The 24,655-nt window shown below is 38.6% G+C and overlaps 1 protein-coding gene across 12 annotated transcripts in view; it reads right to left on the bottom strand.

Annotated features, from left to right (window-relative positions):
• Positions 1-737: 737 nt before the first annotated feature.
• The window catches only part of DMGDH (dimethylglycine dehydrogenase), a 164,605-nt gene continuing 140,687 nt past the window's right edge, over positions 738-24,655 (bottom strand). For 11 of the 12 annotated variants that reach the window (XM_086323119.1, XM_086323110.1, XM_086323118.1 and 8 more), the window contains 2 exons: positions 7,465-7,599; positions 738-1,880 (listed from right to left, as the gene is read on the bottom strand). In XM_086323119.1, the coding sequence (XP_086179245.1) occupies positions 1,665-1,880; positions 7,465-7,599 (351 nt within the window). In that variant the 3' untranslated portion in view covers positions 738-1,664. The other variant, XM_086323115.1, reaches the window with a different exon arrangement.

The following is a 24,655-nucleotide window of genomic DNA, read 5'->3' as shown; positions in this document are numbered from 1 at the left end:
TCAGTCTATTGATTTAGAGCAAGTGCCCAATTTTTGGTGAAAAAGATGAAGACATTCAAATACTGCTTTACTGATCTCATCTAGCAATGTAAGATCAGAATCTTTTGTTGTTTCTCCAGCATTCTTTGAAATTTGAATTTTATTTTTTTTAAAAATGACCATTTTTTTGGATTTTGTTTTTGCATAGTCAATTGCCTTCTCCTTCCTGGTACTGTTCCTTTGATTAGAGCCTGATATCATAATATTTTATGTCAATAATTTTCCAGTAATTCATCACTGAAAAGTTACAACTTAGGTAACTATTAAATTGTACTACTGATATAGTGTTAAATTTTTTCAAAGGTTTCATTAGTTTTAACACAATTAGCAATTAGACTACAGAAAGGCAAAGAATGAAAAATACCTATACCTATATCAGAGCTGAGAGAAAGGATCTGGATAATACTCTTGATAATTAGAAAATGTGTGTTTTCAAAGGGATTTTCTTCATTTCTTATGTAAGAGGAAATACCAAAGATAAATGAATAGCATGTTGAAGAGTTCCAATACATGACTACTTTTATAAAAATTTACATGTAAATTTGGCACATTTTCAAAACTTACAAGTTAAGAAATTATTTTAAAATCTAACTACAGAATCTTATCATGCTTCACATTCAGCTGTCTTTAATACACATTTATTGAACATCCTAGGCAGCAAATGTGTGTACAGGACAAATGATAAATGACAAACTACATTTTTTTGAACATTTTGATTTATTCAACTAAATGCAAATAATTTCAAGAGGCGTATCAAAGAGTTATTTTAAATGGCTTGTTTTTTTCTTGCTATACACAGTGGTAAGGGCAATCCTGTCCGCTCCTCAGCTCTTATTTGACCTGCTTTGTCAACTGTTTGTGAAATGGTGTCCAGAACAGCACAATGTGATGTCAACCTGCAGTAATTCTTGCCCAAAGAGAGGTGTTCAGTATTCAGGCTGTGTTTGTCCTGGCACAATCTATTTATTTTTCAGCTTCATCTCAGAAGGTTTACAAGTACCACTTCCTTTGGAAGACTCTGTTCTTTTTTGCAATTTCTCGTTTAAAACAACCTTTGAAAGGACAATAATGATGTCCCATAAAACTGCCTTCAGGGAGGTCATTAAGAAAGTAAATATCTCAAGGAGCTGAATAAAAATGTTACACATACCAATGTTACATTTTAGTGTTTTCTTCCTAGACATGTTATGAAAAATTAAAACGATACCTTATTCAATGAGTATTTCTCAAAGAAGTAAATCCATCAATACTGCATTTGTTTTTATGTAAAACATAATTTGTTTTCAGCTAACAAGAACCATATGCAAATGTTTCTAAAATTATATAATGTTTTCTACTTCGGTTGTGTGTTAGCAATCGCTTAAATGTTTTGCTAATGGAGTTTCATAAACAACAATATAGGATAACAAAAACATTGATTTCAAGTATCTTCATTTGAAACGATGTAAATCATTCATCCATTATTCTACCTTCCTTAGAAAACAAGAGAAAGGTTTTAGAATTCTTAATTTAGATTTTGATGATTTTGAAATAAATCTTTGGTTTCCCCATTCCCCAGCCAATCAGTTATAATTCTGAGTACAAGCATATTGAAACCATAATACATTTGCCTCTTCAAAGTCTTTTCAAATTTTGTCCTTTCCACCTTTTTTTTGAAGCCGGCTTCTGGTTGGTTCTGTTAACACCAAGGGTTCTTGTATGACAACTGCAGGGTAATTTTTGCCCAATAGTTCAACTTCAACTTGTTGTCCCACTTTACTGAGCTCTACAGGGACATACGCGAAAGCCAGACTCTTCTGGATGCGGTAACTATAGCTCCCGGAGGTCGTGTTGCCAACCACCTGAAAAACAAGACCCCACCGTCCTCGGCATCTTGGTCACAGCTAGGATGAGATGGGTAGACAGCATCACCGACTCGGTGGACTTGGGTTTGGGTGGACTCCGGGAGTTGGTGATGGACAGGGAGGCCTGGCATGCTGTGGTTCATGGGGTTGCAAAGAGTCAGACACGACTGAGTGACTGAACTGAACTGTGTGCTTCCTCTTTAGATGAAAACTCTCAAAAGATATGTTCAACTTACAGTTTTATGATATGCCGTCTGTGAGGATAATACCAGGAGAAAAACTTCACTTTTTTGAGAAGATTAATGAAAGTTTAAAATCATTTCTCAGAATATATATCTATTTATTTTGCTCAGTTTCATGCCAAGTGATTTGATAGGAAGAATGACATATTTCCATTTTAAACTTTAAAAAATTCTCTACCATCAAACTAGCATGGCAATAATAGATATAAAGGAGAAAAACCTAAAAATCCTAAAGCAAACTTAGCCAACTGTTCCTGTTAGCATTTAGAAAATGACCTGTCAGAAGAGTGCTGAAATAAACTGTTAGTATATCAACAGTCAGTGTAAAGTGAATCTTCTATATAAATATTGTTGTTGTTGTGCTTAGTCGCTCAGTCATGTCCGACTCTTTGAGACCCCATGGACTGTAGCCCACCAGCCTCCTCTGTCCATGGGGAGCCTCCAGGCATGAATACCAGCATGGGTCGCCATGCCCTTCTTCAGGGGATCTTCCCAACCCAGGGATCGAACCCAGGTCTCCCGCATTGCAGGTGGATTCTTTATCAGCTGAGCCACCAGGGAAGCCCATATGAATATAGAGAGAGCATTTAACAATTCCTGATAACTGCTAGGCACTTAAATCAATGTTAACTTTATCTTCTTTAGCTCTAGATGCAAGAAAAAGAGTCAAATGCCAAAAAATTACAATACAGATTTAAATGCCACATATCTTACAACTAAGACAACAAAAGCAAAATATGAAATATAGCCCAACTCAAAACGGCTTCTCCTGGCTACACGATGTCGCACTAATCCTTACAGCCTCACTGCCTAGCACAGTGGTTGTGTATAGCTGGTGCTTGGAAACATCCATGAGCAGGAAGCAGCCTGGTGATGTTTTAGCTGCCTCAGCAAAGGGCCTACAACAGGCAACAGTCATGTCACAGCATTTCTAGTCTTTTAGATGCTTACAGATTCATGACATTAAATACAGGCTCCTATCTCTGCAGCCCCAGTTTTTAATTATCTCACTGAAACCCCAAATCAGAAGCTCTCCATATAATTTCTGAACTTATTATGGTGATTTATAAAGTGAATGCATTCATTAGTAAAAGCTTCTCTCTGGTACATTATTAGCTGCTAAGGTATTTCTGAAATAACACACATGTTTCAAAATAGTTTTTCTACTCTAGCTCAGAGTTCCATGATATAAAGCTGGGATTTGGGTCAAGGTAGTTGGGAGTTCTAACCATTGCTTTTTGAAAGATACTGATAACTTGGTTTCACTTCCAAATCTCTCAAACAGAGATCTGCGTTTGGAACTCTGGAAAAGTTAACCTGATTTTCTTGGGCATCTTAAGAAAACAGGAAGAATCCTAAGCAAATCTCTTGGTCAAATTCCCTAACTCACTGGATCAAAAACCCACAATCCCCCTTCAGAGATTGCGTGCCCTATTTCCTCAGGTCTCCCGATCTCTTAAAATCCAGCAGTAATTCATCTGGCAGTTATTTTTGCATTGGTAACTTAAATAGCATGTTTATTTTGTGAATGCTATTCTTAAAATATTTATCGAATGTGTCACCTTCTGTTTGATTACTTTTATTTCTCCCTTAATTTCTGTCTAATCCAGGAATTGGTAGCTCAGAGTATTTTAGAACTCTGGTCTTTCCTTTGATCTTATTACTATGTCTCCAGGGAAAGGTTTTCCCTAGCTTAAATTTTATATCATTCTACTTTAACATTTTCCAAATTCAATTAAATTCATTGCTTCATTTTGCTCAGTGAATCATGAGAACAACTTGTCTTCACCCTCTGCCTAACAGAGTCTCATATTCTTTGTGAACTCAAGCTTCATTTATTTTTAGCCTTGTCTCATTCTTTTCTTAATTATTAGACTTAAAGATGCCTGTAACAGACATAGAGAAGAGAACATGGTAAATAGTCTTTGAAAGAGTGAACATGATTTAAATTGGATGATATATTTATTTGGCTATCCCTGTGTGTTTTGGTTTATTAATAATGAAAAAGAAAACTTTCTAAACTCTCCCAACTTCCTTATCAAAAAGTTTTTCTTCAAAACTTACTTCCCAGCAAAGCTGTTTTTTTTTTTTTTTTTTTAACTAATTAAAACCTTTTTCATGCATACTCTTGGAGAAGGAAATGGCAACCCACTCCAGTGTTCTTGCCTGGAGAATCCCAGGGACAGAGGAGCCTGGTGGGCTGCTGTCTATGGGGTCACACAGAGTCAGACGTGACTGAAAAGACCTAGCTGCAGCAGCAGCAGCATGCATACTCTTATGCCTTGATTTTTAAAAATGAAACCTTACTTAAAATCATAATCCGTTCCTCCAGCACTGCCATCTCCCAACGAGACTTAACATTTCCCCAAAGTACTCATCACCCTCTGACATGCTATTTATTTTATTTAATGTTCATTGTTTGTCTCTCCCCTCCCTAGAATATAAGCTCCATGGGGGCAGTGATTGTCTGATTTGTTTTGTTCACTGCTGCATCCTTAGTACCTAGAATATTGCTATCACTTAGTAGACATTCAGATTTGTTGAACAAATTAATTATATTTGCAATGCTAGAAATTAATCCTATTGTTAGCATTGCAAATATCTACCTGCAAGAATATAATATCAAATACCAAAGGTAGTATAAGTCCAGATAAAGTCAGGAAATAAAAATAAAAAAAAAGATTTCATATCATTCTAGAGTATAAAGTAGGTCAAAGAGGGTCATCCCCATGATAAAATGATTTAAGCATCAAAGAGCAGACACGCTGATACCAGGAAATTTAAGAGAAGTATTTAAAAAATATTTTTGCAAAGGCTTTTTTGAATTTGCCACAATATTGCTTCTGTTTTATGTCTTGCTTTTTTGGCCATGTAGCACGTGGGATCTTAGCTCTCTGACCAGGGATCGAACCCACAACCCTTGCCTTGGGAGGCAATGTCTTAACCACCAGAAAAGTCCCTAGTTTCAGATTTGCCTGAGATTTCCACCACCAGGGGAGTCCCTCAGAAATATTATTAATAACTAAAATTGCAATTGGATTGGCAGCTCTATAAACATATGGCATGTAATGGAAAGATGAAAAATATAAAAAGATAATTCAGTGCACAGAATGGGCAAAGGAAATAAAATTTAAAAATAGAACTTGGGTTTCCAGGGTTTTTCTTTTTTTTCCCAGATTTGTTGTGCTATCATTGACATATAACATTGTATAAGTTTAAGGTATAGAATTCCAGTTTTTTTAACTTGGGTATGGTCACATTTAAGATGACTAGAAATCTGTCAGTGGATCATGGTCAGTGGTGGGGTTGCATACAGAATGTTACAACATAATCTGTCCTTCATTCCATGGCCAAGTGAAACAGCCAGAAGAAGGATGGGTATGGACCATATCAGAAGACCAAGAAAGTTGAATGAGAATAGAGTGAAAAATGTAGAACAAATTCAAAGATGAGGTGGGGGATGAAATATAGTGACAAGGGAAAAATTAATTAGAGGCAGAAAGAACTTTAGACATTATCACACTAAGTGGCTTCATTTTACAGATAAGGACACCGAGACACAGAGAGGCTCATGCGTTAGCTGATGGCAGAGGGATTTTAAGTGGAGATCATGGGCAAATCTGAAACCAGAAAAAGAACAGATTAAGAAAAGAGGACTGAACCAGGGATCTGGAACAGAAAGAGGAAGTGGAGACTGAGAGTTAAGAGTAAGTATGGTACAAACAGAAGAGCAAACTCAACACAGTTAAAGCTGAGGCATTTGAGAAAAAGCTTCAGATCTGAGAAAAGATCTACTGGTTTCATAGTATCAACTATGACATCCATCTGTTACGGAGATGTGCAAGAACTGTGGGTATACAATGAAGTGTTTAGGAGAATACAGGGGCCATAAGAGACAGAGAAGGGAGAAAATGGGGGAATTCAACATGGCTTAGAAGAGAGGATAAGCAATTTTAAGTCCAACTGTACCTGGGTCAGAAATCAACTCTGCCAGCCACATGTCATAGTGTGTGGCCTCAAGCAACTTGTTTAACCTCTCTGAATCCCAAAGCCTCATCTTTAAATAGGAACCATCATATGTATCTGAGAGGGTAGTAATAAAAGTAAATGGAACGACATGAAAAATATCCAGCACAAGTAGGAAATCTGTACATGTTAGCTCCATGTCAAAGTGACCCCTTAGCCCAGACGCCATTTCTTTAGTAAACTGAAAGCTAAGATTTGATTCCACTGGCTCTCCCCACAACAGTGCTTTTTGTCACTGAACTGATGGGAAAATGGAAACAAATATTAAGTAGGCTGCAATGCATGAGAAAACACTTTAGCACAGAATCTCTGAATCTGTGAGTGTTGGCCGAGCAGACCCTGCTCAATACAGAACAGCTATTAGATGAGTCTTAAAGGCCCTTTGGTTGCCACATTGTCCCTGCCTGATAACCCCTGTCTGGTTGTTTTTTGTTGTTGTTGTTGTTTGTTGTTTAGTCACTAAGACATGTCCAACTCATTGCAACCCCATGGACTGTAGCCCACCAGGCTCCTCCATCCATGGAATTTCCCAGACAAGAATACTGCAGTGGGTTGCTATTTCCTTCTCCAGGGGATCTTCCTGACCCCAGGATCAAACCCCATCTTCTACATTGCAGGCAGATTCTTTACACTGTCTGGCAACATCGGGTAAAACACAGCAAAATGCTGAGCCAAAGTGGGTTTTATAAATAGTCATAAAAGAGGGAGGAAGTGAAGTTATGTTGATAAGTTATCTAACTCTAGCTTTACCAAGAGAGAGAATGAAATGTAGCATCCCAAAGGGAGAAGAAGGTGATCTAACTCCTCCTGAAGAACTGAAAGATTTCCACTTTACTTTCTAAAGTTCTACCCTCCCTTGTCATAAAAATTTTCATTTGAATTTTTTTTTCTGTTAATATGCTGAGGTCAGAATTGCCTCCTTCTGAAAGATCCCAGAGAAGCTAAGTCAGAACACCAAGTTCTTTATAAAATGTTACTCTTGTATTCATTGATATGGATGTGGCGAGTCAATAGGTCATTTTACCTCCTAACCTTCTAAATCGTACCTTCCTCACTGACCAGTGTATTCAAGTCTTGCCGTTTATTGTCTTTCATTAAAACATATGGAACATGATGTTTTCCAAAATGGGCAACATTTCACATTTTCCTTTCAGTTAAGTAATCTCTGTCTCTTGACTGTCAGTTCTGAATCCAAAACAGTGTCATCTCAACAACAGATAAATAGCTAGCAGAAAACCGTAAACAGAAACACAGACAAGGAGCTTCTGCTGCAGAACTGCGGTGGCCCCTCGCTATGGGGCTTCAGCACTCACCTTGCCATCATACCAGATGCTTTCATTTCCCTCCGGATCAACATCGTCCGTTGCCAAGGTGAGGCAGACCAGCCTCCGTTTCAGCCCCTTGGCTTTAATCTGTTTCAGTGCCTGCTTTCCTATGAAGTCTGCTGGCTGCAGGAATCCAAGATAATGATGATGAATGAATGCTCAGACACTGTGACAAGGTTAGAGATGCAAGCATTTAAATTTGTCTTTGCTATTTTCTCGCCAATTACACATTAAATAAAAATACAGATTGGATCAAACGTCTAGACAAATATTTCTTAGTCCTCAGTTGACAGCATCGGCCATGTATTGCTTCAGAATAGGTGAGACTTAAGGGTAATAACTTATGATAATTGTACCAGAACTACCTGGGCAGAAATACACGAGGCCGGGTATTGTGATGGTGGGTTATGAAAGGTACCCTTGCGCCTGATGATTGTGGGACTGGTGGGCAGTGGGCAAGGTGTGGCTCAATTTCTACCCGAAATAAGCCTTTCCTAAGAAGGAAATACACTTTTTGGAAATATGATGCTAAAGCAACTCCAAAATATCTACTTTTTTCCCCCTTCTTCAGAATAAGGGTTCCTGGAATGTATTAACCCACTGGGTTGCATTGTCAGTTCACGCAGGAAACATATTGAGCTGTGAGAGGCATCACACTGAGCCCTGGGTGGGCTACAAAATTAGTCAGATACAGACATTCTGATTAAAGAGCTTATTCTCTAATGCTGCGATTTTCAACCTCCCCCCACCTCCTTTCCCACAACACATGACAGATGACAGTCTCATGCCTAGTGCAGTCCCCTGGGCACACTCAGGGCTCTTCCCAATGCAGTGCAAGCGAGTGAGAATGACAATGCTATAGGGATGACCTTGAGTCCACTCTTATGCATTGAGAAAAGTAGGAATCATGCAAACTTCAGGAGTTTCATATTTATTAGTAACCAACCGTACAAACAGGTGAGCCATGACTCCTCAGCAGAGACACTTAGCTAGTAAAGGAGACACAGCTCTATGCAACGAGAATGCCAAGGACACGAGACAGACATGAGAAACTAGTCAGAGGCTAAGAGCACTGAGGGTGCAGAGGGAGATGGCTGGCCCCGGTGAGGCGCGGGGGGTAAGGCTTCGACACGTATGTGTCCATCTCTTAAGGGGGAAAAGAATGTGTGATATTCAAGTCACATCTCTGACGACTTAGATTTATAATGTGGAAGACAAAATTCTCAAAATAGTTCTAGACTAACTATTCTCTGAAAGAAAAGGAAGGAAACAATCATTTTGATTTCTTTACTGGTCAAAGAAGAAAGGAAGTGCTCTTTCATGCCAAACATGTCCTCCACTACCAACATTTGGGATTTATGGAGCTCTTTCTACACACAAAACATTTAGGACTGGGTGTAATAAGCCCCTTCACCTCTCAGCTTCCTTTGTGCCTCAGCTAGTAAAGTATCTGTCTGCAGTGCAGGAGACCTGGTTCGATCCCTGGGTTGGGAAGATCCCCTGGAGAAGGGACAGGCTACCAGTATTCTGGTCTGGAGAATTTCATGCATTGTATAGTCCATGGGGTCGCAAAGAGTCAGACACAACTGAGCAATTTTCACTTTCACTTCACCTCTCAGTGAAGCAGCCGGGGCAGTCCTCACACCCCCTCTGCCTGAGAGCCTCTCCAACTCACTCCTTTACTGACTCAGAACTTAGACATGTATGAGTCCAAGTTAACTCAGTATGATTTCTACGGATATTGCAACTTTACATTGCTGACTATACAGGAAGCTAAAGAAAGCTTCCACTGGCCAAGATTAAGAGAATTATAAAACCAAAGTCCAATTCTTTCCCCTCCACTGTAATGCAGATAGTGAGGGACAACTACAGGCTTTATTATGAAGCCAGATAAAAATTCAAAGAAGACTAGAATCCATGTTATTTAAGTTGGGACAACTGGGGCTAAACAAAGCAACAAACACAGAAAGAGTGTGGTTCATCTGAATTCTACGTAGGATAAATTCAGGATAACACAAGTCAAAACAAACCAAGTTCATTATAGTTAGAATGTCTAAATACAGAAAGAATTCTACAACAGGTTTTTTTTTTTTAATTTTTGTAATCTTTTTAAAAAGAAGACTTGCTATCGTGGATATATGATGACAAGGAGTGTTTTTAGAGTTACTGTCTATATAGGAAGTGAATGATTGCAATGAAAAGAAGTCGCACACATTCTTGTATGCACACAATGCTGAGTGGCCATGCTCTAAACAGTGTAATTTTGGAGCTCTGGGAAACCCTGAATAGAGTCCTCACCTCCTGTTATGGAATCTGAATCTTTGCTGTCAGGAGATTCACTTAGATCTTGAAGCTTTGAGGTTCTCCTGAGTCCCTATTGAAGAATTTTCTTTCAACTGTTTACTCAACTGTTGTCATGCCCCTGCTGTGTATCAGATACTAGATATAGGGTATTCAGAGCTAAAACCACAGGATCTTGCAGCCTCTGGGAGGTCCCGCAGGAGATACGACCTCTTCCCCTCCACATTACAACATGCTCAGTGCTGAAATTATTTCATCTGCTTAGTGTTTTAACATATCAGCAGAAAAAAAGAATAGTTTGAGATTACTGGAAACATGGTAAAATATGACATGTACAAATAAGTTATACCAATTTGAAATGTGATTCAGTGTTACTTCTGCTTGTTCTATGAGTGTTAAAATCACAGTGTTTTGAAAATTTAAAACAAAAAAAAAATGTCTAATGCATGTCTAAGGCCCACAGACAGATGCTATGATAGAGGTATTACAGTGGGAGCTCAAAAAGGAGTATAATTAGCTCTTTCTGGGGTAAGAGAGGGGGGCTAGGGCACCCTTCTGTCAGCTACAGTTTTGTAAAGGGTTTGAAAGATGGGGCTTTCTGATAGCTATTGTCTGAATAACCTTCTCCAAAAGCCCTTGCACTTATAAGTCGATCTTCCCAACATTCATAGAGGTGGATTTGGGGTCTAAAAGAAGTTTGAGTTAACCTAGACAAAGACACTGAACCAAGATCTCAGGAGTCCCAACCCTGTTCTTTTCATCTACTTTGAGCTGCCTTCACTGAGCTATTTAAGCCGGTATCTGACACATCTTCAGTGGAGCTGTGGTGAAACCTTGCCGTGACCACAATTTCCAAGAAGAGGGACTTTAAGGGGTGCTGGCAGGTGGGGGAATAATGTGCGCTGGAAGGGGAGCCCAACTCCACCAAATTCACAATTTAAACTAAGTCTAAGCAGGAGAAGGAAGTGGCAACCCACTCCAGTATTCTTGTCTAGGATATCCCATGGACAGAGTCTGAGCCTGGTAGGCTACAGTCCATGGGGTCACAAAGAGTTGGATACAACTTAGCGACCAAACAACACAAGCAGGAATGTAAGGGATCCATTAATCACAAGAAACAGGAAAGTGGGGAACCCCAGAAAACTTCCTTTAAAAGAGAAAAATTAAAGTAACAAATACATAATAGATAAGTAATATTAATATTTATAATTTATTAGGCATTTGCTATGTGCCAGAGACTATGCCTAGGGCTTTACAATCATGAGCTCATTTAATCCCTGCAAGGTTTCTATAAGACTGATGATTTTATGCCCAGCTTATGAAGAGAAGGCCTAACAAAGTTAAGGGTCTTTCATGAGACTCAGCTTTAGATTTTATCCATATGAATTTTTTAAATGATTGTGCCTAGAGTATATCATTGGCCTGCATAGCTAAAAAATGTTTCTTTTAAATTATTTAGAAAGAAAAATACATGATATCATATATATGTTGAATCTAAAAAAATGATACAAATGAACTTATTTTACAAAACAGAAAAAGACTCACAGACATGGAAAAAAAATGTATGGTTGCCAAAGGGGAAAGGCGGAGGGATAAATTAGGAACTTGGGAACAACATATATATAACTACATATAAAATAGATAACCAACAAGGACCTATTGTATAGCACAGGAAATTCTACTCAATATTCTGTATTAACCTATATGAGAAAAGATCTGAAAAAAAATGTATAACTGAATCATTTTGCTGTATACTTGAAACTAGCACAACATTGTAAATGAATTATATTTCAATCCAAAATAAATCAACTAATTAAAAATATTATTTTTAGGTACCCTGAACCTATTTTGAATGACATTCACTACACAGTAACATTTTTATACTATATGAAAGAATTTGAAAATGTCCTGGAAGTTAATATTAATGAAACTTAACCTCTATGCCTATATATCCCTGAATTAAGAAATGATCTTGTCAGCAATATCGTCCTCAGATGAATGAAAACTAATACTCAAACAATAAAAATGTAAGGAACACATACTTAAAAAACACAGATAAGAGATAACACTTGTCCTGTGAGACAATTGTTGCTTCCTAAGCTAACGTATGAAAGTGAAAGACGCTCAGTCATGTCCAACTTTTTGTGACCCCGTCGACTATACAGTCCAGGGAATTCTCCAGGCCAGAATAGTGGACTGGGTAGCCTTTCCCTTCTCCAGGGGATCTTCCCAACCCAGGGATCGAACTCAGGTCTCCCACATTGCAGGCAGATTCTTTCCTAGATGAGCCAGAAGGTAAGCCTAAGAATACTGGAGTGGGTAGCCTATCCTTTCTCCAGGGGATCTTACTAACCCAGGAATCAAACTGGGGTCTCCTGCATTGCAAGTGGATTCTTTACCAACTGAGCTATCAGGGAAGCCATAGCAAGGAGAGATAAGAAAGCCTTCCTCAGTGATCAATGCAAAGAAATAGAGGAAAACAACAGAATGGGAAAGACTAGAGATCTCTTCGAGAACATTAGAGATACCAACAGAACATTTCATGCAAAGCTGGGCTCAATAAAGGACAGAAATGGTATGGACCTAACAGAAGCAGAAGATATTAAGAAGAGGTGGCAAGAATACACAGAAGAACTGTCCAAAAAAGATCTTCATGACACAGATAACCCAATGGTGTGATCACTCACCTAGAGCCAGACATCCTGGAATATTAAGTCAATTGGGACTTAAGAAGCATCACTATGAACAAAGCTAGTGGATGTGATGGAATTCCAGCGGAGCTATTTCAAATCCTCAAAGATGATGCTGTGAAAATGCTGCACTCAATATGCCAGTAAATTTGGAAAACTCAGCAGTGGCCACAGGACTGGAAAAGGTCAGTTTTCATTCCAGTCCCAAAGAAGGGCAATGCCAAAGAATGTTCAAACTAATGCACAATTGCACTCATCTCACATGCTAGTAAAGGAATGCTCAAAATTCTCCAAGCCAGGCTTCAACAGTACGAGAACCATGAACTTCCAGATGTTCAAGCTGGTTTTAGAAAAGGCAGAGGAACCAGAGATCAAATTGCCAACATCCATTGGATCATAGAAAAAGCAAGAGAGTTCCAGAAAAACATCTACTTCTGCTTTATTGACTACATCAAAGCCTTTGACTGTGTGCATCAAAACAATCTGTGGAAAATTCTTCAAGAGATGGGAATACCAGACCACCTTACCTGTCTCCTGAGAAATCTGTATGTGGGTCAAAAAGCAACTGTTAGAACCAGACAGGGAACAAACAACTGGTTTCAAATTGGGAAAGGAATACGTCAAGGATGCATATTGTCACCCTGCTTATTTAACTTATATGCAGAGTACATCATCTGAAATGCCAGACTGGATGCAGCACAAGCTGGAATCAAGATTTCCAGGAGAAATACCAATAACCTCAGATATGCAGATGACACCACCCTTATGGCAAAAAGTGAAGAAGAACTAAAGAGCCTCTTAATGAAAGTAAAAGAGGAGAGTGAAAAAGTTGGCTTAAAACTCAACATTCAGAAAACTAAGATCATGGCATCCAGTCCCATCACTTCATGGCAAATAGATGGGGAAACAATGGAAACAATGGCAGACTTTATTTTTTTGGGCTCCAAAATCACTCCAGATGGTGACTGCAGCCATGAAATTAAATGATGCTTGCTCCCTGGAAGGAAAGCTATGACCAATCTAGACAGCATACTAAAAAGCAGAGACATTACTTTGCCAACAATTGTCTAGTCAAAGCCATGGTTTTTCCAGTAGTCATATATGGATGTGAGAGTTGGACCATAAAGAAAGCTGAGCATCAATGAACTGATGCTTTTGAACTGTGGTGTTGGAGAAGACTCTTGAGAGTCCCTTGGGCTGCAAGGAGATCAAACCAGTCAATCCTGAAGGAAATCAGTTCTGAATATTCATTGGAAGGACCAATGTTGAAGTTGAAACTCCAATACTTTGTCCACTTGATGTGAAGAACTGACTCATTGGAAAAGATCCTGATGCTGGGAAAGATTGAAGGCAGGAGGAGAAGGGGATGACAGAGGATGAAATTGTTGGATGGCATCACTGACTCAATAAACATGAGTTTGAGTTAACTCCAGGAGTTGGTGATGGACAAGGAAGCCTGGTGTGCTGCAGTCCATGGGGTCATAAAGAGTCGGACATGACTGAGCAACTGAACTGAAGCTAACCTTGGCCCTGACTTGGGAAGATTTAAAGTGGGATGATAGCAGTCCAGTCTCATTTGACTTGCCTGTCCTCCCAAGTTTATAGGCTTTATTATATAGTTATTCATTACAAATGAGAAAGGAAAATGTGTCTGAAGGTAAGTGCTGGGATTAAAATTGGTATCTTCAGAATGACCTGGGAACAGAACTGTATTTCTTAATGAGTCACTACCAAATTAACTATATAAATAGCTGTTAAAGTCTTTGAGAAACATTTCTGGGGCACTGAAATTATACCTTAAAATAGTTTTGGCTTATATTGTTAATCTATTAATTTTTAAAAAGCAATGAGTCATTAATGCAGTCACCTGTGATATATCCTAAATATAACATCCACACAGATGAAAACATTAAGTGGATTTTAAGTGAAATGTAATTAATCATCTCTTTTTAGCTTTATTAAAAACACACATATTACCAAAAAGCACATGGAAATGAAATCAATTAAACCAATATATTTAGGGTTGGGATTCTCAGAACAGTGGAGGGTTTTCACACATGTAGCTAAAGTGAACTTGAAAAGAGCAGTGGAAGGAATGTTCTGAGATGAAGTCAGGGTGGTGGGCTCCTACAGACTGGGAAAGAAACGTTAAAAATCTTCTTTTCTGTTTCATACATTTGGAGTCAAAACCCATCAGAAAATTCAAAGCAGTCATCGCTGTGATTTAACTTTTGGCCAAGATCCTTTTAAAAGTTTCCAAAAGCATAAGAGAGTCAGTGTAACACACTGGGTTTCAAGATAGTCCATTTGGAAACCAGGTATAGCACTAGTGAGGGTCATACCCTGGCGTTTAGAGACGTGGGGAGAGTGGCAGAGAGCCCGCTCAGCACAGCTACCACCAGTCACAGAGCAGAGACAGAAACCACGGTAACAGACTTCTGCCACTGCCCCTTAACACATTCCTGGAAAATTCCTATTTAAAATGATGCCAGGAATCACGCATTAAAAACAGTACTCATGGGACTCCCTTTGGAAAGCACGTGGCCATGACTAAACTAGTTCAGTTCATTTCAGTTACTCAGTGTCTGACTCTTTGCAACCCCACAGACTGCAGCATATCAGGCTTCCCTGTCCAACACCAACTCCCTGAGTTAACTCAAACTCATGTCCATTAAGTCGGTGATGCCATCCAACCATCTCATCCTCGGTTGTCGCCTTCCCCTCCTGCCTTCAATCTTTCCCAGAATCAGGGTCTTTTCAAATGAGTTAGTTCTTCACATCAGGTGACCAAAGTATTGGAGTTTCAATTTCAACATCAGTCCTTCCAATAAATATTCAGGACTGATTTCCTTCAGGATGGACTGGTTGAATCTCCTTGCAGTCCAAGGGATTCTCAAGAGTCTTCTCCAACACCACAGTTCAAAAGCATCAGTTCTTCGGCACTCAGCTTTCTTTATAGTCCAACTCTCACATCCATTCGTGACTACTGGAGAAACCATAGCCTTGACTAGACAGACCTTTGTTGACAAAGTAATGTCTCTGCTTTTTAATATGCTAAGTTGGTCATAACTTTTCTTCCAAGGAGCAAGCATCTTTTAATTTCATGGCTGCAGTCACCATCTGGAGTGATTTTGGAGCCCCCAAAAATAAAGTCTCCCACTGTTTTCCCACCTATTTGCCATGAAGTGATGGGACTAGGTACCATGATCCTAGTTTTCTGAATGTTGAGTTTTAAGCCAACTTTTTCACTCTCCTCTTTCACTTTCATTAAGAGGCTCTTTAGTTCTTCTTCATTTCCTGCCATAAGGGTGGTCATCTGCATATCTGAGGTTATTGATATTTCTCCCGGCAATCTTGATTCTTGCTTGTGCTTCATCCAGCCCAGCATTTCTCATGATGTACTCTGCATAGAAGTTAAATAAGCAGGGTGACAATATACAGCTTTGATGTACTCCTTTTCCAATATGGAACCAGTCTGTTGTTCCATGTCCAGTTCTAATTGTTGCTTCCTGATCTGCATACAGATTTCTCAAGAGGCAGGTCAGGTGGTCTGGTATTCCCACCTGTTGAAGAATTTTCCACAGTTTGTTGTGATCCACACAGTCAAAGGCTTTGGCATAGTCAATAAAGCAGAAATAGATGATGTTTTTCTAGAACTCTCTTGCTTTTTTGATGATTCAACGGATGTGGCAATTTGATCTCTGATTCTTCTGCCTTTTCTAAAACCAGCTTGAACATCTGGAAGTTCATGGTTCACATACTGTTGAAGTCTGGCTTGGAGAATTTTGAGCATTACTTTACTAGCGTGTGAGATGAGTACAATTGTGCGGTAGTTTGAGCATGATTTGGCATTGCCTTTCCTAGGGATTGGAATGAAACTGACCTTTTCCAGTCCTGAGGCCATTGCTGAGTTTTCCAAATTTGCTGGCATATTGAGTGCAGCACTTTCACAGCATCATCCTTCAGGATTTGAAATAGCTCAACTGGAATTCCATTACCTCCACTAGCTTTATTCGTAGTGATGCTTCCTAAGGCCCACATTCCAGGATGTCTGGCTCTAGGTGAATGATCACACCATCGTAATTATTTGAGTCTTGAAGATCTTTTTTGGACAGTTCTTCTGCGTATTCTTGTCACCTCTTCATAATATCTTCTGCTTCTGTTAGGTCCCTACCATTTCTGTCCTTTATCGAGCCCATCTTTGCATGAAATGTTCCCTTGATATCTCTAATTTTCTTGAAGAGATCTCTAGTCTTTCCCATTCTATGGTTTTTCTCTATTTCTTTGCACTGATCGCTGAGGAAGGCTTTCTTATCTCTCTTTGCTATTCTTTGGAACTCTGCATTCAGATGCTTATGTCTTTCCTTTTCTCCTTTGCTTTTCGCTTCTTTTCTTTTCACAGCTATTTGTAAGACCTCTCAGACCGCCGTTTTGCTTTTTTGCATTTCTTTTTCTTGGGGCTGATCTTGATCCCTGTCTCCTGTACAATGTCACGAACCTCCAACCCATTGTTCATCAGGCACTCTGTCTATCAGATCTAGTCCCTTAAATCTATTTCTCACTTCCATTGTATAATCGTAAGGGATTTGATTTAGGTCATACCTGAATGGTCTATGGTTTTCCATACTTTCTTCAATTTAAATCTGAATTTGACAATAAGGTGTTCATGATCTGAGCTACAGTCAACTCCCAGTCTTATTTTTGCTGACTGTATAGAGCTTCTCCATCTTTGCTGCAAACAATATAATCAATCTGATTTCGGTGTTGACCATCTGGTGATGTACCATGTGTAGATTCTTCTCTTGTGTTGTTGGAAGAGGTTAATTAATTATGACTAACCTATGGTCCTTATAACGAACTAGCTTTCTCTGGTCATTTGTCAAATACCATGTGTGTCTATGTTTGTCTTAACAGTTAAACTGATAAAATCACATACTGGGTTTGTTCCATTGAGGGAATGGATCTGACCAGCCCACCACCCCATCAAAACAAATTATACCATCATTCATTTCATTGTCACACGATTAGAACCATACAGGATTTAAGCAGGCAGAAAACTTAGTCCAAGGTCATTTTTTATATAAGAAAATTGAGACCCAAAGTTAAGGTTATTGCCCAAAGTGACAAAGTGAGTTAACACCAAATCTCAAAACCAGGCTTCCCATTGTTGATTCCTTTTCCTCTTGGCAGAATTTTATAACACTCCATGTAAGTTTATAATAACCACAGTTTTCCTATCTCTTTATTAGCAAAATATTAAACTATGAGTGTAGCAATTCCAGTCTGTTATTATTGGCTGGAAATGAATATTCTCATATTCATATAGTTTTTTATTCTTTACTCTTGGCATATTTAAAACAAAAAATTCATCTAGCATTTTTCTAACCAAAACTGCTAATCAATTAAGCATTCCTTCTTGATAAAGTCTGATACAATTAGAAAAGGGAATCTATTAACCAGAAGAAAAGTGTGGATACATTAAAACCTGGAGAAAATAATTAAAATATGACTCATGAGCCAGGCCAATAATTAGGTTAATTAGCATCTGATCCAAACTAGATGTTTCAAAATGAAAATAGCATTCATTGTGTGTGTTTAATGACTTTTAATAGATTCAATATTAAAGAAAATTGTACTTTTCAGTCTTTGAGTCTTTTGATTCACAGGAAAACAGGGACATGAGCTTGTGGCTTCGTCAAATGTACTTTTTTAAAAATTGGAGCATAGTTGATTAACACCCGTGTGTTAGTTTCAGGTGTACAGCAAAGTGCTGTACTCCGCAGTTAAGCAGAGGTACTTTCATGCTTAACCGCATTAGCAACAATTAGAATACCAAGGTTTCATAACAGCTCATCTCTCTAGACTATAGTGAAGAACAATTGCCTATTTGGTGTTTTAAGTGGAGCACTAATGCAAAGTAAATGATTTTTAAAGAAAATACAAAGAAATAAAGCTAGGGTCTTCAAAAACTGAAAGGGTTTGATCTAAAGTTGGTTTTCCATAAAAGATTTGATTAGATTCCATTCAACAAGATTGGAAGAGGCCTAACATTTATTGAGGTATCAAATGTTCTTTGGCTCATCTAATATTATAACAAATTTAAAAGGTGGATGTTTTCTTCATTTTAGAGATGATAAAACTGAAGCACTTCTAGATTAGGCAACTTGTTTATTTTAGAACCAGTTGGTGGCAGAGCCATGGTTCAAACCCGTCAAATACTTACTAAGACTGTACAGACTGTGGCACACAGCCTCTGTCCTCAGGAGCTCAGAGTCTTGCTGAGGAGGCAGCCAGTATTATTGGGTGTGAAAATATCATAGTAGAGGTAAGTACAGGGTGCTATAGAAGGGATCCCAGAACTCCCCTGGCTTTAATTGCCACCTACATATGAATGATCCAAATCCATACTTTCAGAGCAGTCTCCAAACTCACGTGCTCAGCTGCCACTGAGACTCTCCACTTGGCTGTCCCATAGCCGCCCCCCACATCTCACAAGTCGTTCCAACCTCTCAATCACACCCCACCTGTGTTTCCTAGTTCATTAACAGGATCCTAGATCCTATTTTCCACTCCCTTCACAAACAGTCCTTCATGTGGTCTCCATCCTACCTTCTTATCATCATTCATACCTCTTTCTTCTCCATCCTGTGGCCACTGCCTTAGTTGAAGCCCTCAACATCTCTCCATTGGATTGCTTCAGTTTGGGAAAATGATCTCCCACTTATCAGAGTAAATCCCTCTTAATCTGTTTTCCAGCACTAGAATGTCATTCCTTGCACAAAATCCTTTAAAGTCTTCTCAGTGTCTCCAGGATACACTCCAAGACTCCCCAGCCTGGCAGATGAGACCCTGCATGATGAGGTCCCAATACTTCTCTGGCATTATCTTCATCTGCTACATGCCAGCCCTGATAGGTGTTGGGGATAGAATGCTGAAAATGTATTTTGTATTACCAGAGCCTGTACTCAAGAAGATTATATCAAAAGATCAAGAAATATGAACGAAATAGTTGCAAGCTGTAACACATCCTATAAAGAAGATGTAGCTACAAAATTTGTTTTAAAAATTATCAAATAAAACCCAATAACATCGAAACACATAATACATCATTACTACATGGATTTTATGGCAAAATTAAAATTGGGTTAACATTTGAGAATAAATGCGATTCATTATATAACAAAGTAAAAAAGAAAAGCCATATGATGATCTCAATGGATCCAGAAAAAGCACTTGTCAAAATCTAATATTCCTAATTTTAAAACAAAACAAAACACAAAACTTCTAGTACTAAAAACAGAAAGGAGTCTCCTCAACCTGACAAACAGCATCTATGAAAACCCTACAGCTTTCTCTATGAAAAACTTACAGCAAACAGCATACTTAATGATGAAAGACTGATGATGATGATGAATGTTTTGCATCTAAAATTGGGAAACAAGATAAGCATGTCTGCTCTGACCACTTCTATTTGTTGCAGTTTCAACCAGTAGAGGTTCTAGCTGGTACAATAAGGTAAGAAAAATAAATGAAAGGCATCTGGGCTGCGATCCAAAAGTCTACAAGCAATAAATGCTGGAGAGGGTGTGGAGGAAAGGGAACCCTCTTACACTGTTGGTGGGAATGCAAACTAGCACAGCCACTATGGAGAACAGTGTGGAGATTCCTTAAAAAACTGGAAACAGAACTGCCTTATGATCCAGCAATCCCACTGCTGGGCATACACACTGAGGAAACCAGAAGGGAAAGAGACACATGTACCCCAGTGTTCATCGCAGCACTGTTTATAATAGCCAGGACATGGAAGCAACCTAGATGTCCATCAGCAGATGAATGGATAAGAAAGCTGTGGTACATATACACAATGGAGTATTACTCAGCCATTAAAAAGAATACATTTGAATCAGTTCTAATGAGGTGGATGAAACTGGAGCCTATTATACAGAGTGAAGTAAGCCAGAAAGAAAAACACCAATACAGTATACTAACGCATATATATGGAATTTAGAAAGATGGTAACCATAACCCTGTGTACGAGACAGCAAAAGAGATACTGATGTATAGAACAGTCTTATGGACTCTGTGGGAGAGGGAGAGGGTGGGGAGATTTGGGAGAATGGCATTGAAACATGTATAATACCATGTATGAAACAAAAAAAAAAAGAAAGATGTATATCTCAGGAAGAATTTTTATGAACCCAGATTCTTACATTTTCCCATACGTAGAAATCATTCTAAAATCATTAACTGATATATATGTGTCTTGTGACTAACAGTGACCTTTTACTGAGATGTATGCTTGACTGCATGTATTTCTTAACCCTAAATTATATATTAGGGCTTCTCCCCTACTTCCCCCCAACAGTTCCCTCAGATCTACAGAGAGGCTATTTCCTAGGCTATAGCTCTCATAAATTCTCTGAATAAAACTGAAACCCACAAAAAAAAAAAAGAAAAAGAAAGAAAGGCATCCAGATTAGAAAAAAAAAAAAGACAAGAAAGGTTTTATTTTCATACACACAATTGTAGAAAATCCAAAGAAAAAATTTTTTTAAAGTACTAGAACTACTAAGTGGGTTTAACAACATTGCAGAATGTGAGATCAATATACAAACCCACTGTTTTCTACATACTAGCAATAAACAACTGAAAATTGAAGTTAAAAATTTACAAGTCACTCAGTCATGATCAACTCTTTGCGACCTTATGAACTATAACCCACCAGTCTCCTCTGCCCATGGAATTCTCCAGGCAAGAATACTGGGGTGGGTAGCCATTTCCTTCTCCAGGGGATCTTTCTGATCCAGGAATTGAGCCCGAGACTCCTTCATTGCAGCTGGATTCTTTACCACCTGAGCCACCAGGGAAGCCCACTATCAAAATACAAAATACTTAAGGATAGATCTGTAAAAAGATATGCAAGACCCATAAACTTCAAAACATCATTGGAATTAAAGACTACCTAAATAAATGAAGAGATATACCTCATCATGAGCTGGAAGACTTGAACTAACCTATAGACAGGATGCAATTCCAATCAAAATCCCAGCAGGCTTTCTGATTCATGGAAATTCAAGGGACCTAGAATAGCTAAAACAACACTGTAAAAAAACAACAAAATTTCAGGGCTATCACAACGTAATTTAAGCTACAATAATGAAGACAGTATGGTATCCTCATCAAGAAAGATAAATAGATCAATACAACACAATAGAGTCCACAAACAGACCTAAACCTATATGAACAAATTTTTTTGGACAAAGGTACAAAGGCAAAGTAGTTTGACTATATAGTCTGTTTCAACAAATGGTCCTGTAAACAATTGTATGTCTATATGCTAAAATATAAACTTCCATTCATACATTTCATCAGATAGAAAAATTAACTAAAACTGAATCACAGATCTAAATGTAAAAAGATGATAGAACCTGTAGAAAAAGATAGCAGAGAATCTTTGTGACTTTGGGTTAGGCAAAAATTTCTCAGATACAACATGAAAACATGATCCATAAAGGAACAAACTGATAAGGAGTTTAAACATTCAAAAATTAAAAACTTCTTTTTGAAAGTCACTATTGGACAAATGAAGATATAATACACAGCCTGGGAAAAAATATTGGCAAAGTATGTACCTGACAAGGACTTGTACCTAGAATGTATGAAGAACTTTCAACACTCAAAAATAAGGGAAAAAACGAACCCAGTTAAAATGAGTAAAAATTTGACCAGATGCTTCATGAAAAGAGAGACAGGAATGGCATAAAAAAGATGTTAAGCATCAAGTCATTAATGAAACAAATTAAAACCATGATAAGATACCACTACACATCTCTTAGAATAACTGAAGTTAAACAGGCTGATCACAGCAAGTGTTTGATGAGGATTTGGAGAAACTGGAACTCTCATATACTGCTGGTGGGAACATAAAATATAAAAACTGGTATATCACTTTGTAAAACAGTTTCTTAAAAAGTTGACATATCCCTTTCATTTTATCCAGCCATTCTACCTGTAGGTATTAATTTGAGAGAAAAGAAAGCCATAGTCCATACAAATACTTCTACAAGGATGTTTACAGTCAGTTTTTTGGTAATAGCTAATCTTCTACATCTCTACTTCTACATCTCTATAATCTTCTACTTCTACATCTCTATAATCTTCTACTCATCTCACACACTAGTAAAGTAATGCTCAAAATTCTCCAAGCCAGGCTTCAGCAATACGTGAACCATGAACTTCCTGATGTTCAAGCTGGTTTTAGAAAAGGCAAAGGAACCAGAGATCAAATTGCCAACATCTGCTGGATCATGGAAAAAGCAAGAGAGTTCCAGAAAAACATCTATTTCTGCTTTATTGACTATGCCAAAGCCTTTGACTGTGTGGATCACAATAAACTGTGGAAAATTCTGAAAGAGATGGGAATACCAGACCACTTGAACTGCCTCTTGAGAAATCTGTATGCAGGTCAGGAAGCAACAGTTAGAACTGGACATGGAACAACAGACTGGTTCCAAATAGGAAAAGGAGTACGTCAAGGCTGTATATTGTCACCCTGCTTATTTAACTTATATGCAGAGCACATCATGAGAAACACTGGACTGGAAGAAACACAAGCTAGAATCAAGATTGCCGGGAGAAATATCAATAACCTCAGATATGCAGATGACACCATTCTTATGGCAAAAAGTGAAGAGGAACTCAAAAGCCTCTTGATGAAAGTGAAAGTGAAAAAGTTGGCTTAAAGCTCAACGTTCTTCTGAACGAAGATCATGGCACTCAATATGTCAGCAAATTTGGAAAACTCAACAGTGGCCACAGGACTGGAAAAGGTCAGTTTTCATTCCAATCCCAAAGAAAAACAATGCCAAAGAATGCTCAAACTACCGCACAATTGCACTCATCTCACATGCTAGGAAAGTAATGCTCAAAATTTCCAAGCCATGCTTCAGCAATACGTGAACCGTGAACTTCCTGATGTTCAAGCTGGTTTTAGAAAAGGCAGAGGAACCAGAGATCAAATTGCCAACATCCGCTGGATCATGGAAAAAGCAGAGTACATCATGAGATACGCTGGACTGGAAGAAACACAAGCTGGAATCAAGATTGCCGGGAAAAATATCAATAACCTCAGATATGCAGATGACACCACCCTTATGGCAGAAAGTAAAGAGGAACTAAAAAGCCTCTTGATGAAAGTGAAAGTGGAGAGCGAAAAAGTTGGCTTAAAGCTCAACATTCAGAAAATGAAGATCATGGCATCCGATCCCATCACTTAATGGGAAATAGATGGGGAAACAGAGGAAACAGTGTCAGACTTTATTTTTGGGGGCTCCAAAATCACTGCAGATGGTGACTGCAGCCATGAAATTAAAAGACGTTTACTCCTTAGAAGGAAAGTTATGACCAACCTAGATAGCATATTCAAAAGCAGAGACATTACTTTGCCAACAAAGGTCCATCTAGTCAAGGCTATGGTTTTTCCTGTGGTCATGTATGGATGTCAGAGTTGGACTGTGAAGAAGGCTGAGTGGCGAAGAATTGATGTTTTTGAACTGTGGTGTTGGAGAAGACTCTTGAGAGTCCCTTGGACTGCAAGGAGATCCAACCAGTCCATTCTGAAGGAGATCAGCCCTGGGATTTCTTTGGAAGGAATGATGCTAAAGCTGAAACTCCAGTACTTTGGCCACCTCATGCGAAGAGCTGACTCATTGGAAAAGACTCTGATGCTGGGAGGGATTGGGGGCAGGGGGAGAAGGGGACGACAAAGGATGAGATGGCTGGATGGCATCACCGACTCGATGGACATGAGTCTGAGTGAACTCCAGGAGTTGGTGATGGACAGTGAGGCCTGGCGTGCTGAGATTCATGGGGTCACAAAGAGTTGGACACAACTGAGCGACTGAACTGAACTGAATCTTCTACAATTATGCTGAATCTAGGCTCAAAGATTATGAAAGTTCTTCATACATTCTAGATACAAGTCCTTGTCAGGTACATACTTTGCCAATATTTTTTCCCAGGCTGTGTATTATATCTTCATATATCCAAAAGAGTATATATTGTATGATTCAATTTATATAAAACTCTGCAAAATGCAAAATAGTCTGCAGTGATGAAAAGTTCCTTGGGGCCATGTAGAGTGTAGGGAAGGCTGGGAGTATGGATTACCAAGGGGCAGGAACACACTT

This window comes from Bos grunniens, chromosome 10 (assembly GCF_055505025.1).
Source record: "Bos grunniens cultivar Pamir isolate PY7600 chromosome 10, Bosgru_T2T1.0, whole genome shotgun sequence".
NCBI lineage: Eukaryota > Metazoa > Chordata > Mammalia > Artiodactyla > Bovidae > Bos > Bos grunniens.
Note: the sequence above shows the minus strand (reverse complement) of the source record. Positions and strands in the feature narration are given on the sequence as shown.